Source organism: Orbicella franksi, chromosome 9, assembly GCF_964199315.1.
Source record: "Orbicella franksi chromosome 9, jaOrbFran1.1, whole genome shotgun sequence".
In the NCBI taxonomy this organism is placed as follows: domain Eukaryota; kingdom Metazoa; phylum Cnidaria; class Anthozoa; order Scleractinia; family Merulinidae; genus Orbicella; species Orbicella franksi.
The window spans coordinates 21163065-21182446 of record NC_138153.1 but is presented as its reverse complement, the minus strand read 5'-3'; the positions used below and the strand labels follow the sequence as shown (position 1 = coordinate 21182446).

Genomic DNA, 19382 nt, shown 5'->3' with positions numbered 1-19382 from the left:
CTACCGAGCTTCATTGTAGCTGCTTTATTCTTGTGCTTCCTTAGCTTTTGTAACATGTTTTTCTGCGTGTTTACTGTGACTATGGAAGAATCTGTGTGGGTAACTTGAAGTATATCAGAAAAGAAAGATATAACTCAAAGATTTCAACTTTTTTCAGATTCAGAGAGTGCTCAAGTGTCACATGTCGCACATCTAAAAGTCGGTTGGAAATGATCCCCAAAGAAGACTTTTCAGTTTCAACTCCCCCTCCTCCCCCACCTCCTGCCTGGAAGTTTAGTCATAACCTGAATTTCTTCTTTGTTTACATTCAGCTGCACCAAAAACACTCCCCCTCTGATGTCTTTCCTCAAGCATCTCACTTGTACACTAATAATTAAAGAAACTCTGACCCACCACCCGCACTGCTTGCCGATTTTTCTGATCCGCAAGAACAGTTATGTTTTCAAAACCAAGGAGAAACTATGAAGGAAGATCGACATTGTGAACTCAGGTCATCTGACCTTTGAATCTGTAAATATGCCTCTAGGCTCGATTACCACTGTGCCACTGTTCAGGGAAAGGAGCCCACGCTCCTCCCTCAAAGGCAGGGCTGTACGTGTGAGGATTCTTTCATTAGTCTTAGCCAATCAGATAACCACCCACAGATTTTTGTCAGGCATAAATTATCTCGTCAGTTCAGATTGTGGCGCGGGATGGCGGACGATGTGGAATTGATAAATGGCATGCGAGAGAACTTCAGAAACAATTAAGATCAAAAGTTTAAAATTCAGAACAAGAAACACCACTAACGTTGTTCAATGACCTTTCAGACAACAGGGTTGGAAAATTTGAATCTTTTGGTTCTGGAACGTCAGATAACCAGTCAAGTCAAGTCAACAGAGACTAAACATTGAGCTCAAGAGACAAAAGTCAGTCAAATGGACGTATTACCCTCTTTAAGGATAGCGACACCAATCGCTGGTAAAGTAGGGCAAAATCAATTTTTTAAATGAGCTAAATCACATGTAAAGCCAACCGAACTAGTTAAACATACATCACAAGCCAGGTATACAAATTTCAAGGTATCATCTTAACAGCAGAAACCATGCTGACCAACATGTCACCTTTGACAGATCTTGACATGCATGACCAGTTTGCTAAACCACAGTCGAACAGCGCTGCTCTACTCAAAAACAAACTCTTCCCTAGAACACAGTATCCATGCATACAACCCTTTACTGCAGCAACAATGTGAAACAAATTAGATTGGCAAAACAAAATTTTAAAAAAGAGAACAGCAAATGTACAAATATTTCGAGTCTTAGGTGTCATGTGGACCTGTCCAGGTTGTAATCAGATAACATTTCTGGCAACCAGGAGCACGGCATAAATTAAATTATGAATTTACATCACAGACATGGTTTGCCGCTCACGCGTCCAGCCTCCCTTCTGGGAGGAACGTAGACGGGACAAGAGAGGGCAGCGGAAATCAAGTCTAATATGCCTCGGAAAACGAGAAATTGATGAAAAGGGTTTCCAGAAGTCCCAAAATTTAATTAAGGGTAAAGCTTCACTCACTATTAACATGCAGTTTGTTCAACACAACAGCAAAAAGACCAGTGAACTGAGCATCCATTTTGTTTTTCCATGTAGCACGACATTAAAAATTCAGCAAAAATAATGGCAAGTATTTGGTGAGTTTGAAATGTTTACATAGGTTAATAACAATGTCACAGCTCAAACATTCTATCCTGCATTCCAACTGACTTTTTTAAGCAGATCTTTCAGTCACTCATGGATGACAATCGCAGACAGTTGGAATAAAGTGATATTCTTTGCTAAACATTTGGCTGGAATTTTTCATTTGACTGATGATTTTATTGGACAGGGTCTGAAATTGCGCTTTCCTGGTTGCCAATGCGACTAAAAATTTTGCACTGGCGACCAGAATTTCACAGCTGGTCGCCAGCGGGCGATTAACCATTTCAAGCCACGATAATTACACACACTTAGATTTTCAGCCAAATCGATTAAAATAAAATTCAAAGCTGCCCACCAATTGGTCACTTACTTTTTACCTTTCCGCTGCTTTTGAAGTATAAAACCGATTTTCCTATCATTATAACTCTACCACAACGTTTCACAGCTATGATCAGTGAGAAGCTTCGCCGCCATGTTTTTCCAGCGGTTTCCCATAACATACGTATTGCAGGCGCAGACGGCCACGTGCGTTCTTTCGCCATGAATATTTATTCAGGCAATGTGGTGTCCAAAAATGTCCTGAACTCTTTCCGTAATTTATTACAAAGTGGAGACGGAACATCCGCGAAGAAATTAGTGGAAGATTTCAATATTCAACATGGCAATCCGTCGATCGTCTTGACAGAACAGGAAAGGAAAGATCGTTTTGCACATTGAGCAAAGAACCAAACGGCAGTTTTCAGTCGGGTACGTTTCTTCTCCAAAAGGTAGAGACAAGAGAAGGTATAAAATTGACTTGAAACATTTGGCTGTCGTACGAGACTGCGTATATGACCGGCATTCGATTCGTTCGTTGTGGGTTTTCAGTGGTAGGTGTATAAATAATCAGCATGTTTATATTTAATCTTATCGTTAGTGGAAAAATCGCCATCATTGCAGCACCAAACATGTTCTCCTCATTCTGATTCTTAAAAGAAAAATTGGCGAGCCGAATTTTCCATCTGGCAACCAAAAATTTTGGTTTGCGTTTCGCTGTGAAGGAAAATTTTATTGACACTTTTTGGCGACCAAATTTTTCCATATGGCGACTGAAAAAAAAATTTCAGTCACCAGTTGGCGCCTGCCTAAAAAAGTTAATTTCGGACCCTGTTGGACTTTGTGAGAGCAGTTGCTCCAATTTGCCTGTACACTGTAGGATACCAATTTCAAATAAACTGGATAGTGATACATGTAACAGTGTAAAAGACTATCAGAAAAATGTATTTCTGTGGAAGTAAACTGCTGCACTATTGAGAAACAACTCGCTGAAAATGGCTAAAATTTTGTTCACACGTTAACAATTTGGCGGCGATATTTAGCACCTCATGAAAAGCGTAGAATTAAGGCCAAAGACCTCTAATAGGTCTCAGTCAACTGATAAGGGGACAAATATTATCGCACAGAAATAAGAGTTTCTGGAATTTGTACAAAGTATCTTTTACGCTCACCTAAAGTTCCCAAAATTTCAGCCATTTTAGGCCGCTTGAGAGGCCTAAATCATGAGGTGGTGATATTTCAAAGAGAAACAAACACCTACCGCGGCAAACGCCACAGCTGTGACCAGCTTTCACACTGTGAAAAGGTGAAGGTAAACTGTCAACCTCAATCTTTTGGTCCTGCCTGGTTTTCTCTGACAATAACACTTAAGTAAATCCTCTCAACTACCTTTGTCCTTTATTTCTCCACACAAAGCCATTTCAAGCCAATCTGTCTATTGATTATTGACAAGGGTCTTATGGATGGCACGTTTCTAGTTATCATTCTGGCTTGTCCCTTTTGCTTGGCAGTATTGCTTCGTAATTCTGCACCAATATTGCGAATATCAGTCAGAGAGGGGTGAAGAAGAAATGATATTTCCCTGGAGGGTAAGCAACTACCTGACAGGAAGACATGGTTCTCAGAATCCCTTGTAGACTGATTCAAGCAATACCTGTCCCCAAACCATTGGAGTAGGTGTCTCCTCCTTCCCTTGCACTGCAGAAAATCACATCTCCCCGTGAGGTAAGTGCTTATAGCATAACCCTAGAACATACAATTTTCCATGCCTCACCAAGAGACAATAAAGCAATCATTAAATGAATACACAGTTAAGTATGATAACATTATACATTTTTTACCTGTTCAGCACATTTTTTGTCTCCATTAAGTACCCAAGGAAGCCCAAATTTCTCACCAGCATTAACGTTATTAGTACAATTCCTGAGGTTAGACATCATAGCTTCATTGATTTCTTTCACTGGATACATACATATAGCAGAATATTTGGTGGGTCCATCCCAACCTTTAGCAGACTCAAAAAATGTAATAACCAGTACATCATCAGATGCATGAGGCCCAAAGCCATCTCCAGCTTTTGTAAGATAAGATGAATTTGCCATATTGAAATTTGTTCCATTGGCTCCTTGGCATTCCAGTGGTAGCTCTATGTATGACAAATATGCTGTATCCTTTTGGCAAAGACGTATTACAAATGTTCTCAGCACTTTTGGGTTTTCTTTGTTTTCAAAGGATTTAGTAGTCTCTTGCACGGACACAAAGTAAGTAAAACCACCAGATGAAAATCCGTAAATGTACTTTGCTTCATACTTGAGTTTTTGAAACTGTAAAAAACTCTGCTTAACACTTTCTTCAGCAAAGGCAAAGATTTCAGGACCATCAATAATACGAGTGGATACAGCAGGTCTGATTCCAATCAATGTCAAATCTGACAACTGATATTTTGCATCCCATGACGTTGCAACATACATGGCAAAGGTTCCTGGCGTGTTTCCCCATGGTGTAATCAATGCTACTGCTGGAAAGGCAGCATTTGACACAACAAATTTATCACTATTTGTTAGTGTTTCTAAGGTATCAAGACTTCTCATATTACAGATGCCATGTTGGAGACTGCCACATGTTATCAGACGTCTCTTCTTGTTGTCTATCAGCAACACTTTGTTTCTATTGTTTGCAACTTTGCCAGGGCACTCTGTGTCAATGATGCAATCTATGTAATCTAGTTTGGGACCAGTTATGTTTTTCCTAAGCTCCACCAAACTTGATGATGTCTTCAACAGTACATTTTCACCTCCAATAAAAATATTATTTGTTATATTATCATAAACCAAGTTAACCAGCAATTCTTGGACTTTTAACTCTGGGTAACTGCCTCTGCTTGTACTAACACGGGCAAACCAAAAGAGTACAAGACAAAAGATCCGTTTAATGACATGTGTATTGGCCATTGGCTGAAATGACTTTTCAAACCAGAATCTATAATGAGAAAAAGAAAAAGACATATTTCAAATGACTAAATACAAAGCATGTCTTAATTACTTGTTTTATTACAGACCTCTAGTTTGAACAAAATTCACTGAATTTCACATAAAATGTAACATTGGACAATTAAGCTCTTAGTACATCATGATTTTTGCCCCTCAGGTGCCTATATGATGTACTGATGTATGTCAAAATTTTAAGAGATTGAGTCAAACTCCCAGCACACCAGAAACAACTTTTACTCTTTTGCTGTGACATCATATGGATATCAAATTATGTCACCCTCAGCAAAATTAACCACATTGAAGAGGCACTTTTTAAGACCTTTCGGAAAATGTGTAAAAGTCCATCGTTTAAGGTGGCCGAACACAGTTTTCACATGCCTATGCCTAATTCACCATTACTTTTAAACTATTTAATGCTTTGGCACCCATTTTTTGCAAGAGTCAAGGTTAACCACAGAAGGGTTTATTCTCGCATTTTGGCTAAGGTGTGTGCTGTTGCCATGGCAATGGGCTGGGTAAAAACAAGGCTTAAAAAATGGTTTTTGCTTCTTTAAAAAAAATTCAGTCGTTAGATTTTTTTCATCATTTACCCACTACGAATTGACATTAAATCCCTTCTGTCAACACTGTTCTAATAAAATTTCGACATAGACAAGTTTTGTACGGCTAAGGCTGATATGGCTTCCTCTCTAAGTATTGTAATTTATTATTAAGTTCCTCCTCAAGTGTCACTTAAAAATTAAACTTCAAAATAAAATATGCTTAAGTAACACACTTGTTGATAAAGTCACACTTTCATGCAAATTTGTCACGCTTACACAAAAAAACCTACCTTTAAACCTCTCATAAGTGACCGCCCAAAAATGTCAAGCCTATCTAGTCGCTTAACGGAGGTGGTTGCTTACGAGAGCTTAGACCATATTGGGTGAAAATTTTGCCTCATTAGCATAGGGTAACTGAACAGACTTACCCCATGTTTTAAATGTTATATTCATGTGAAAAGTCAATTTCAAGAAAAATGCTGTACTTCCTGTTGAGAAATTTGCATCTCCTGTATTACCCAGGAATGCAATAAAGTTACAACACCTTATTATCCAACTTCTACTCTATTATCTGTCAAGTGGTTACTTACGAGAGGTTAACAACAAAAGAAAATTTCAAACTTTTAGTTCTAAAAGTGGTTTCGGTCGCTTACAAGAGGTGGTCACTCAGAAACTTTTGGTATTCTGGAAAACTGGTCGCTGAGGAGAGATGGTCACTTACGAGAGGTGGTCGCAACTGGAGGTTTGACTGTAATTATTTTGAAAACATCAACTGGTAACAGGTCTTTGTAAACAAAACAAATATGAAAATGTATCAACAAAGAAAAATAAGAGAAGAAAAACAGAAGTGGTTTCACACAATCGTAGGAGTGCTCAATAAAAATACATCTTAATTCACATGCTGCTCAGTAACACTTACAACTACCACGATTGAGCTGAACTACCACTGACTGAGTTTGCATACATAAGCAAGTGCAGCACAGCATGTGAGGCGCTGATCATTAACCTCCAGCCTGACTGATCATTATATATTTCCTACTTTAGCTGCTAAACACACACATATACACCATAGCGTTCACTTCTTCCCCAGTAAGAAAGAATTTTCTCAGTAGTTAATATCACAGCCCTTTCGAACTTTCGTAATTATTAAACGTAACAGTCGAGTTCTTTTACCTGGCATGAATAAAGCGCCGGGAAACCTTGCAGTGTACTTAAGCTGCCGGTCAGGTTTAACTGTAAATCGCAGAAGAAAACTGAGCATACTCAGACGCGCTCCGGAATAGGATAAAAATTTTCCTTCTACAGAAAAGATTAAGCTTGCATTCAAGTCACTTCCATATAATTTTAAAGCGTAAGCTTATCATCAAAATGGAAAGAAACCAAACTTCACAAAAAACAGACGAAATAAATTTCTAAATAAAGAAAACCATAGTTAGACAAACTGATGGAGACAACAGAATAAATTGTGTACTTACAAATAGATGGCACACCTAAAATCCACTGTTCTCTTCCACGGAATTCCGCAAATATTCAAAAGATGCACAAGCTGATGGACTGGGCGAGGACACGGCGAGGACTGGGCTGCTCCCAACTTTCAGCGCCCACAAACATTAACAATAAAAACACTAACGTCATGTAAAATTCCCTAATATTCTCCCCGTGACCCCAAAATTGCAAATATCATAATTAGTCACATTCAACAACTACGTTTTCATCAATTAAATATATTTATTCACATTTAACGACGTATTTCTTATTCACGATTATATTCATTAACATTTACGGGATATATTCATTCACATTCAACGGTTCATGACGTTCATGGCGGCTAGAGTCTCTAAGCGCGACAGGTGTGTTTTTTCCGAACGCCAAATGTCGGATGCGCCAAGGCGTTGGTTTAGCGTTTCCCTTACGTTCTCGTGATGGCGAAACATGCCTGTGATTAGCAGGTATATTTATCCTATTGCAGCTATTGTTTGTATTAGTTCGTGTGAAATTTGTCTCTTATGATGAACTATTCCAGTTTTGTAGTTTATGATATTCTGGATATTTGCCTTTGTTTCAGCCTTGAACCGGAAAGCGCTGTACTTTGTACTTAAGTTTCCTCATAATAAAGAAGACGATTGACGCTATGATAAAATTGATTTCCTTATACTTTGTGCTATACATTTTCTAAATATAAAACAATTTCTTGTCGAGAGTCTAGAAATAATGAGGGTCCACTACACTTTTTTCGTGAGCGTGAATGGGCATTTTTGCTTTGCGTGAAGAGTGAATGAGGATCTATTTTTTCCGTGATTCGTGAATTTATATTTTTCTGTCCTCGTGAAATTGGTTTTCGATGTTTTCGTGATCCGTAAAATATGCATTTACTTACGTGTGATTTGTGGACCAAAAACTTTGTCACTTTTCTGGAGATTTTAGCGTCATTAAACTCGTAGACTACCCCAAACTAAATGTAAAACCTGCCCACACTCCATCCGGCTTTTACTGATGTCTGCTCAACCATCGCTTCGATATATTTACGAAAATATATCAACAAAGTGTTAATATGTATGTCGAGATTAAGGTGGAAGTCGAAACGAGTGGAATCAACTGATCTAGCAGAACTACAGTAGCGGATAGTCATCCTACGCTCTACCACAAACGGTTTTATCGATTACCCAAGCCACAAAAGATCTAGACATGCTGACCGACGAGAACAAAGTCTGAAATTACCAAAAGATGGCCATGAGCAACTATATCTACTTCGGCACATTTCAGTAATGTCAGGTAAAATGTTTAAATGTAATTGTATGTTTTGCGAAATGTGAATAGAATTTTGTATTTTTTATGTGAAACATGATTTAGCCTTTGCATTTTTACGTGAAACGTGATTGCTTGCTTTTTTCTTTGAACGTGAAGCTGTTTTTCGAATTTTTCGTGATGCGTGAAAAGGCCAATTACTTATGCGTGATGTTTTCAGAAGAGGTATAGGGGACCCTCTTTAAATACGCAGACGGACTCCATACGTGCGAAACTCTTTGTTTAACGTAACATATTTTGTACTTCACCTTTCTTAATTAAAGACCAATTGTTCATTTTCAGTACTTACACATTTTATTTTACTGACATTTAACTTGACATGACAATGACGTTTACGTTCCGTCAAGGTGAAAACGTCTTCGTTTTCTTAAGTTTAAACGAATTTTAAATGATCTTGGGCAATATTTCATCGCGGATGTTTATTGATAAACATGTATGTCTGGATTTATGAAAACAGTGTTAAAGACTGAATCAAGCGTTTTTAGTCAGTTAATTAATTTATTCTTATTTGTTTATTTATTTATTTATTTATTTGCTTTTGCTCTGCCAGCAGCTTGTAAATCTTACCTAGCATGAAATGCAGAGAACTTCTTGCCACATCAATTTAGGGCTTAGACGTGCAATGAACTAGACATTTCTAGCTGCTGCTGGCGTTATTTGGTCTGAACTTTGATGTCGCTAAAGACTTGAAGTCTGGACATGGCATTTCCCGCTCGATAAAATTCAAGTACATCCGGGACATTGCTATTTGTGAGCAAAACATGGCTACGAACGGAGCGAAGAACATTAGGTCAAGCGCTGATCGTGAGTAGAATTTCCTTGTTTCGCTAGCACGGAAGAAATTTATTTGCGTGGCTTCCACCCGATAATTGACATAATAGTGCGGGAGCATAAGTCAAGATTTAAAGTTGCCTGGGAATTTTGTGGAAAAAGCAAGCCACCTGTCCAGATGTGTTAAGGGGACTCTAAGGAAAATGTTGTCGGCAATTCTGTAACTTGTACAGACGGCCACTACGGTGGGTTCAAAATGTGACGTTTTTATGTCCCAGCATGGAAACGAGGCTGGACCTTTAAATACCTCAAAACCATCTTTAGGGCAACACATTGTTATCAGAATTACTCATACGAAACATTCAAGTGTACCTGACACACCTAAGTAATATACAGCTGGTCATGTAACCATGACAGCATGGAAACGAGGCTTGACTTTAAAAACCCATATAACGTATTTAACGTTGGTGGAGACTAACCAGATTCACCCAATTCAACGAAAATTTCGATTTCTACATTACCAGGTCTTAAGCAGTACATTATTTACTGCGATTGGGGACGCAAGATTGATTTAGAGGAGTCACGTTGCACGTGAGGCCTAATAAGACGTGAAAAGGTTACACTCGGGAGCCTATTGGGCTCCTGGTACACTGTAGTGGTTTCTGGAAACCCAAAACCAAATTTTTTTTACGGAATTGTAAGTTACCTGATCGTTCTTATATCACACTTACGTGTTTGAAGCATTCTGTTAACAGCATGCTGTTCAGCAGACAAAATTACATGAGACCACTTGTTTTATCACGCGTTTGAACTTTATGTCATATTAATAATAAAGCGTTAAAAATGGAATAAATTAATTAACTTTCCTATGTAAATGGTTTACCAATGGAAAACCGTTGGAAATTTGCGCAATAAAAGTTAAAAAGCACTTAAACCAAAAGAAAATGTTTCCTTAAGCTCATTTACAAACACTACTAACTCGAACCAGAAGCATATCACCTAAGTGATATGCTTCTGCACGAACGTAATGGTCGAATACATCTACCACAGTGGCTGCAGTCACATCTACGAAGGTAACTAAAGTTTAACTTAGGTTAGTGTCAGGTTACGTGACGTCATACCTAACTGTAGTTAGTACTTTCGGTCGACTTTTGCCGTGTTTTCACGAGAGAGGCTTACGACGGTTACTGCTTACCGAGGTTTCGTAACTAAACCGCAGTTATTAGAGAAGCTGTTTACACGGAACTAATTAACTAAAGTAGGCCACGTACAACGGACGGTTTGGGGTTTTCTCAGAAAGCAGGTGCTGCAATGTTGCACAGAAACTATTGAAAACTGCTAAAATTTCTGACTTTAAGGCGGACAATTTTCGGATTTTTGGAAAGTAACATTTAGCTGATCCCCCATTTAAATGTTATTTCATTAAAGTATCCCCCTCATAGCTATTAATAAATTTCATGATCCCCCCATCAATGTCTTCGCACACATATTTGTACGGGTCCGCAAATGATCCCAGGACCGCAAATGATCCCGGACCTCTAATGATCCCCAAATTGAACCGCACATGATCCCGGACCGGAAATGATGCCATATTGGATCGCAAATGATCCCGATCAAAAAGTAAGGAATGGCATGGATTCGTATCAGAGGAAGGTGAAAACATGTACAAAAATTATGAACTAAAAAACATGTTTTATCATTTTACCAAAAAATATTCCACAGTTGCTGTTTTGTTCTTCGAACGGTCAGTACAGATCGTTTTCACTGTCACGTAATAAAAAATAATAATAACACGAAAACCAACCAATGGAAAAAGCTAAGAAATTGTGATGTACGCTATAGAAGATAACTAAATAAGACACTTCTCCAAGTTTTAGGCCTGTGCGTTTCCCCAAACTTCAGAAATTCGTTGTAAATGTTTCCCAGAAATTTACAGAGCCCAGTAAGAAAACGCCATGTTCGTATACATCCGTGGTACACCAATATGGCGGCCGGAATATAGTGTAAATTAAACATCTGGAACTTACTTTGGCTTTCTAGGCGGCTGATTATCAGTACTAAACAAACAAGCATTTATATAAGCACTTTTCCTAATGCTCTAACTTCTAAAAAGGCTCAAAATCACCAGATAAGTATATATTTTTCAACAAACTCGATCATAGCCTTGTGTCAAGCAACCTCCAAAACCATGAAATTCAAAATGCTCTGGTTTCCAAACGAAGCACGCTAATTGTAAACAGATATAAATATGCCGCCTCTTATGGCTGATGAGGATAAAAACGCGTCACGTGAAGACGATCTATTGAATTAGAAGTCTAAGAAAAACACATACTTGTAAACATTCTCGAAATCCCGGTGGCGATAGTATCAAACAGCTAACTTGTCAAAACGAAGCGCAAGCCTTGGCCTTGCTCGGTCATGAGGCAGAACTTCATAACTATAGTTTGGAATTTTGGCTTCTTAGAATACTCAAGTAGTCATTTCCGAGGAATTAAAGCCAAAATCCGACCACGGAAAAATTACAAAATAAATTTGTTCAAATTTCCAGTGCTACACACTAGGTGTTTTACAGAGTGATGAAGCGTTGTAGTCTTGTGGGTCTACTCAGGTGACAGCGTCTTCCTTAATAGTTGCTTCATGGTTAGATTTTAGTGTAAAACTTTAGACGAGTGGCGTTAATGGCTGATAAAATGTGATTTAACTATAACACCTAAATATTAGCGGAGCTCCGGCGGCCCGAAAGGCCGCCAAGCGGAGCCCCATACTCATGTAGGAAAGAAAAAGAAACCCATGAGTTGATTTTCTCATGGTTATCATAGCTAGCGGTATTGCTCGTGGGCGCGTACGCACGACGGCGACGACGACGACGACGACGACGGAGTCGCGCAACATGGCGGCCATACTCTGAATAATAGGTTGACAGAGACATGCAGCCTTGGTTTACCATGTACTTCTTTGATGCTGGACATCCATGTTATGATCAATTGACACCTGTCAAAACAAGGTATCCGCTGACCATTATCACGTGACCATATCGCGGGCTCAAGTTTACAGCTCATCGTGGTCGCGTGTTTTTTTAAGTTGACCGCTGACCATGTGCTGGTTTTTGATTGGATCACGGGCTCATCTCAGTTTAACTTTTGAAAACAGGGCAGGGTATTTCGGAAGCCGGTTAACGCTAACCCAGGATTAAAAATTAACCGAATAGTAACTTTTTCTTCTATACATATGTTTTTTCCTGCTTTGTTTTGTGTATATAGTGATTATTAAAACTCAAAACAGAAGGTCAAACAATATACAGAAAACCTCAACGCAAAGCTACAAAGCTCAAATCAAAATTCTACCTTTTCCTGGGTTAGCTTAATTTGGCTGTGAACAACCCGGCCTAGGAGCTTCGCTTTTAGGCTGGCCTAAATCTATATATTAATGTTTATCAAAGGAGGATATGTAGCGTATGTTGCACTGATCATAATTTTACTGAGAATTGCAAAGAAATGCAAGGCAAGTCGTGTTTTGATGATTGAGTGGTGATATTCATAACATCGTAGTTTACAACAAAATTTAGTCGAAAGTATGAAAAAAAAAGCAACTTGTAAGCCATTATAATTATAAGATGGCTTTAACAGGAACATTGATATTCACGTACGCCAATTCCCTATCCAAACCATCCCACCATCTATGCCATTCGTTATTTTTTAGTCGAGATCATTTGCGGTCCCTATCGGGGATCATTTCCCGTCCGGGATCATTTGCGGTCCGAGATCATTTGCGGTCCTGGGATCATTTGCGGACCCGTACATATTCACCTTTCGACATGTATATTTAGTGTTTTTAACGATCAAATGACAGTAATATTTCTAATCATGATGCTGACTTACAGATTAATGAAGTCGCCATGGTGCAGTCTCTTGACCCGTGTCTTCCCGATATCTGATCAGGGTTCTAACAGAAGCTTTCACAGGCGTCCAATAAAGCACAACAGGCGACATAAATTATTGTGAGGCCCGATTCGCCCGAAGGGACAAGCCAGCGTACGGGGTCCGGGAGCATGTTCCCCTAGAAAATTTTGAAATTTTAGATGGCCAAAGATGCGATTTCATGCATTTCCTGGGGAAAGTGTTACGGAAAATGAGTTGTTTATGATCATAAAATTAGATGTAGCAAGTAGCGCTCGTCTCAGTCTGTATTGAATAACATAAAATCAGACTTGCATCCAGTATCCTGTGGAATCCCTCAAGGCTCAGTCCTCGGGCCATTACTTTTTCTTTCGTATATAAATGATTTCAATAAATGTTCAAAACTACTAGACTTCCACCTTTTTGCGGATGATTCTAACTTGTTTTATAAACACAAAAATCTTCTCACCCTCCAGTCTAATATAAACATGGAATTAAATAACATTTATATATGGTTAAGCGCTGATAAACTTTCTTTAAATATAGATAAGTCAAATTTTGTTATATTTCATCCTCCACAAAAGAAATTAATACAGGATGTTAAGTTGACAATTAATAGAAAAGAATTGACAAGAGAATACTCAATCAAATATCTTGGTATTTTTATTGATTCCCATCTAAATTGGAAAAGTCTTGTGAATTACATTGCTAAAAAGATCAAAAGAAGTATAGGTATTCTGTCTAAAATCCGTTATTTTACAAATCTAAACATTTTAATTAATCTATACCATACCTTAATTTATCCTTTCCTTATCTATGGCATTATCGCCTGGGGCAGTTCTTATCCAACCTCCCAGAAACCTTTACATATTTTACAGAAAAAAGCCATGCGCATAATGACCTTCTCTAAATTTGATGCTCACTCTAGTCCAATTTTTAAATATCTTACTATAATCAAACTCCCTGATCTTTATGTCTTAAATATTGCAATCTTTATGCATAAATTCCATCATAAAAAATTGCCATCTGATTTCAATCATTATTTTACTACAGTTAATGAAATTCATGCCTATAATACAAGACTTGCTTCCAAACAATCCTATTCATTGCCCAAAACCAGAACTAATTTCGGAACCTTCAACATTAGATATCAGGGACCTAAAATTTGGAATTCTCTTGATGAGTCTGACAAAAAATTACTTGATTTTCAATTAAAGAAGAAATTAAAAATACACTTTATTGATTCATATTAAATATTACAATTATTTTAATTAATTCATAAGGATATATTCTGTTCCGCTGTAAGTTTCCATTCTGTTTGTATCTTTATATTTGTGAGTGTGTGTGTAAGTGTGTTACCGACCAATAACTGTATAAATAATCTATGTAACTTAATGTCTGCCCATTCTTTTTAACCCTTATGGTTATTTTGGGCAGGCAGTACTCTATACTAATTTAATGTTTATTGTAATTATTTTAAAAATTGTGAGTACAAATAAACGGTTGTTGTTGTTGTTAAGTCTTAATTTATTGTTACAAAACAAAAATTCACGCAGGTTACTGCGAAAAATAAAATAGACGCCTCATGCAAAAGAAAACCACTGCACGGCACAATGGCTCTTGAATGGTTTTCTTTCTCGCGAAATGATTCAAATTTTGGCGAAGAATTAAACGTTTCCCCCGTGTTTTCCGCTTAGACCCCGCGTTTTCCACACCCCGGGACCCCGTACTCCGGGACCCCGGCGCCGCGTTTTCCACCTACCCTCTTTTAGCTGGAGTATGGCCGCCGTTTTGCGTGACTCCGTCGTCGTGTCTACGCGCCCAGGATATGCCAAAGTGAAACACACGTGAAAGTAATACATTCCTGGTGATGTGCAAGAGGGTGTTATAAGACTATAAATACTGAGTTCAAGCAGAATGACACTCCTCTCGTGCCTAGTCTCAGCCAGCAGAGCAGTGAAGGAAGTCTCTCTCTCTAGGTTTTTTGACCCACGCGAATTCTCTGCGATTATGGCTGAAGCACCAGCGCCAGGGGTACAATTTCCACAGCCGTTAGCAAACCCTCCATAAGCTCCACAGGCTCCACAAGCTCCACAAGCGGTAAACCCTCCGGTGTAAGCGGCGGGTTAGGTGTCGCCAGCTCCACAACCCCTTCAAGTTCCTTCAGGATAATGCTGCCGACGCACAAAATGAACTCGAGGTAATTTCAGTGTTTCTTTTTTTTGTCCTTATTGGTTTTTTCTTTGTTTTTCGTTACTTTGGGCACATGTTATAGGTCTGGTCTTGATTTCTTTTGCGTACGGCATTCTTGCATTATGCAAGTTTTTTATTATTATTATTTTTTATTCCTCCAATTCCTAGCTAATACAGAGATGTGTAAATATAACGTAAAGAAAATAAATAGTAACCGATAATGCTTTGTAAGGAAGAAAAAAAAAAACGCATAAAACAGAAATTACATCACTTGAATTGAATTACATTATATATTGGAAGGAGAGGAGAGGGGCACATCTAGATAAACTAATTTTGTGCCCCTAAAAGTTATGTATAACTTGAGATTATTAATAAAAAGAAAAAGAAAAAGAAAAAAGAAGAGGAAAAATGACAAAATAGCTCAGAAAGTTATAAAGAGATAATGTTTTCATTAGTATTGAACAAGGTACCAGCGTAAAAGTGCTTTTCTAAACATTTTTTAAGATGGTTTGTCTCTAATGGGTTGCGGAATATTATTCCAAAAGAAACTTCCAATAATGCTGGGGCAAAATCTCCTAAGATTAGTTCGAAATGAAGGTATTGCAACTTGGTTGGATGATGCACTACGGGTACTGTAATTATGTAGTTCAGATACTAATGAAACAGGTAAATTAGGAAACTTATCATGGTGGAAATAATCATAAAAGAGCATACACGTGTTCAGTTTAACAATATCAGGAAATTTCAGAAAGCCTAAGGATGAGTAGTGAGGAGTTATTGATTCCATTAAAGGAACATAATTTATAACACGAACCGCTTTGTTTTGTAATTTTACGATTTGAGACAATGGAGCATTATAATTATTTCCCCAAAGTGTACAAGCATAGGTAAGGTAAGGATAAATAAGAGAGTAATACACACTAATAAGTGTTGCTTTTGATACATAATATTTCAACTTAACCATTACATTTATATTTTTGCTAATTTTGCTAATTTTTACTCATTTTTGCAATTCGAGTGAATGATTTTCTTTCCCAAGGGACAGTTTCTTGCCCTCGTAGTGGATTCTCTTCATATATTTATTTATTCGTGAGGATACGTTTTTTCACCAGGAATATTTCTTGATAGAATATGTATACGCCGTGTGTAGTCACAGGGGTGACTTTTCTCACCAGGACTATTCCTTTACGGAATGTGCATGCGCCGTGTGTAGTCACAGGGGCGAGGATTCGTCGAGTATATTTTTACACCAGGATTATTCCTTTACGGAATATGTATATGCCGTGTGTGGTCACGGGGGCAAGGATCCGCCAGATATATTCCTATGCGGAATATTTATATGCCGTGTGTATCCACGGGGATGTGTGCGTTTTCTCACTGGGAATATTCCTCTTACGGGATATGTATACGCCGTGTGTATCCACAGGGGCGAGGATTCACCGGGTACATTCCTTTTCGTGTATGTCTACACCGGGTGTGGTCAAAGGGGCGAGTTTTTCCCGGATATTCCTTATGGAATAAGTACACACCGTGTGTTGTTACGGGGGCAAAAGTTCTCCGGGCATATTCCTTTCCGGAATATACTTACGCCATGTGTAGTTACAGGGGTGAATTCTTTCTGCTCACCAGGTTATATCCCTTTTACGGAATATGTATAAGCCGTGTTTGTGTATTCACAAGGGCAGAATTCACCAAGTTTGTCCATATATATTTTTTACATGGAATATTTGTACCGTGTGAAGCCCGGGCTGACCTTTCATTAGACGTGTCAAATATGTCATGTGCTGGTGAGGTGAGGTGTATTCTGTATGTGACGGAGTATGTTTATGCTGTGGGTAGTCACGGGGAGCAAGCGTTTCTTACTGAATTGCTGGTAGAATACCTTGTGTATACATTAGACACAAGGGTAAATTTTATCATGCTTGCTCCCCTGTCAATATCGGGACATGAATTGTTATGACGTCTATAGTTCTTGGAATGAAGTTTAAACGAGTTGAGAAGTTGTGATAGTTTATAAATTGTGTTGAGTCAAAGGGTGTTTGTTGACTCGAACCTGTTTTTTCTGCTTCAGGGATTCAAGGGTCAAGTTTTCAAACTTAACAAGGCCATGGAAACCATGACTAAGTCGTCCGTGGAGAGTTCTCTCTGTGCCCAGTGACCAGTTTAGGAGCCTCTTACTTCGCCTTTTGGGCCACAAAGACCACAAAAAAATCTTTGATTGTGTGGCAAAGGTGGAGAAGCACTGTCGCCAGAGGAACCGTGACAGGGCCACTGCTATGTCCCCTTATTACAGGGGAAATCGGGGGCGCAATTCCCGAGATTTCCCAAGAAATCCAGGGCTTGCCTTAAGTTGTTTTTACTGTGGTAAGCAAGGCCACTTCAAGAGATTGTTTAATACTAGGAAAAGGGATCTCGCCATGCAGGAGAAGAATGGAACGTCTCAGTCAACCACAAAGTAACGAATAGACTTTGCCATAGTCAAAGTATTTGCTGGAATAATTTCTATATGCTTTTTGGTTTGTTAAATAAACGCACCCTGAGTTGAATACGTGTTGTGTGAGTGTTTTTCTCTTCTCCCTTAGTAATAAGCTCGATAGTCTCGGAGTTTTGATAGCTTTGAAAACAGGGTCTCTGGTTACCCTCCCAGGATTACTGGGTCGGAGCTGTCATCTCTCTCCTGACTACTTTGAGGTTTCGCCCGTATGAGTAATACCTTTTGTATATTGATGCTTTTCCTTAGGGAATCATTTCATGGGCTTGGGAATTTGAAGAAGAATTCGATAAAGCTATCACTCGTGAGCAACCTGGGACGAAATGCTGTACAATGAGATGGCGACTCAAACCGATGTCTTGGAGTAGATCAAAGATAAAGTCTCTATTTTCCCGTATTTCCAACATTTTAAGGGTTCGTTTAGAGGCGAGCACTACGATCCCGACCACTCACCCCATAAGATGTTTAGGAACAACATATCATGCAAGCATTTTGTTAGCTTTGTGCAGAAAACACTGATTAATCGTCTTAGGACTGGGGCGATATCTTTAGTAGGGAGAGTTGGGGAGGTGGCGCCTCCCCATATTGTACTACCATTGACCGTTGATCCGTCAAAGCCTTGCCTCTATCACCTTAGAAATTCTGATTTCACCATACCCAGATTTTGGACTATTGCTCATGGCAAACCTAGCCTGACTTATTTAGGCCCTGTCATTTGGTCCAAACTCGACAAATCTATTCGATCTTCTGAATCATTCCACACTTTTAAAAAGCGCATCAAATTGGTTGATTTCACTAGCCTGGTGGACAGTGCTTGAAGAGACTGTCTTTTATGTAACAACTAACACTTGATCTTACTGAATGACTCATTGTTTGTTTATATATATATATATATATATATATATATATATATATATATATATATATATATATATATATAAAACGGTTATAAAATGCCTCAAGCCAACAAAGAATGCCACTGCGTCAGGAGGATCAATGAAGATTCACAGTCGAAGCCTCACCGCAAAAATGAATTTAAAAACGTTTGATAAAGCAAGGACGGACAACTTCTGACGGTAAAAAAAGTTAAAAAGTTAAAAATTTAATAGAAAAACGTTTCGGTCTTAGACCTTCATCAGTTACTATTTAGTTTCCTGCAAGAAATGTCGTTTACAGTACATAGGATCAACTACCACCGATTTTCGGGTTAGGTTTCGTAACCACAAGTCTGCTATGCTCACAAACAAAACCACTTGTGAGGTAGCAGTACATTTCAATAAAATTCCACACTCCTTGGATGATTTTGAATTCCAATGCATTGATCAGGTGCAGGCCCCTAATGACTCAGACGAGATCGATAGGTTTTTAATTACGAAAGAGGCTTATTGGAGTGCTCAACTGTTCTCTTTGGCTCCCCATGGCTTAAATAAAAGAAAAGAATTTCACTCCAAAAACAGAATTTGTTATAATTAACTTTCTCTTGTGTAAACATGCGTTCGCGCCATAAAGCAGTTCAAAGGCCCTTCCTTGGATTTTGTCAGCTTTTTGGGTGTTAGGTATGCTCAAAGGCCCTGCCTGGGATCTTATTACAGCTTATTGTTTAAGGGCCCCTCCAGGGAGTTTGTTGTTTGTCAACCCTTTAATGCTCCAAAGGCCTCGATTTGGGATTTTGTTATTAACCTTGTCCAGCGTAAACGTA

General features: G+C 38.6%; 2 protein-coding genes across 5 annotated transcripts in view; both read right to left on the bottom strand.

Moving 5' to 3' along the window:
* LOC145497883 (plexin-A4-like) overlaps positions 1–7204 on the bottom strand; it is a 238195-nt gene extending 230991 nt beyond the window's left edge. For 2 of the 4 annotated variants that reach the window (XM_081477750.1, XM_081477752.1), the window contains exons 1-2: positions 7003–7204; positions 3837–4974 (exon numbers count right to left, since the gene is read on the bottom strand). In XM_081477750.1, coding sequence (XP_081333876.1) covers positions 3837–4946 — 1110 coding nt within the window. In that variant the 5' untranslated portion in view covers positions 4947–4974; positions 7003–7204. Of the gene's footprint in view, positions 1–3836; positions 4975–6700; positions 6761–7002 lie in introns of all 4 variants that reach the window. The other 2 variants (XM_081477751.1, XR_014050743.1) reach the window with 2 other exon arrangements.
* The window catches only part of LOC145498010 (uncharacterized), a 380464-nt gene that overhangs the window by 10586 nt on the left and 350496 nt on the right, over positions 1–19382 (bottom strand). The gene's annotated exons all lie outside the window — the stretch shown is intronic.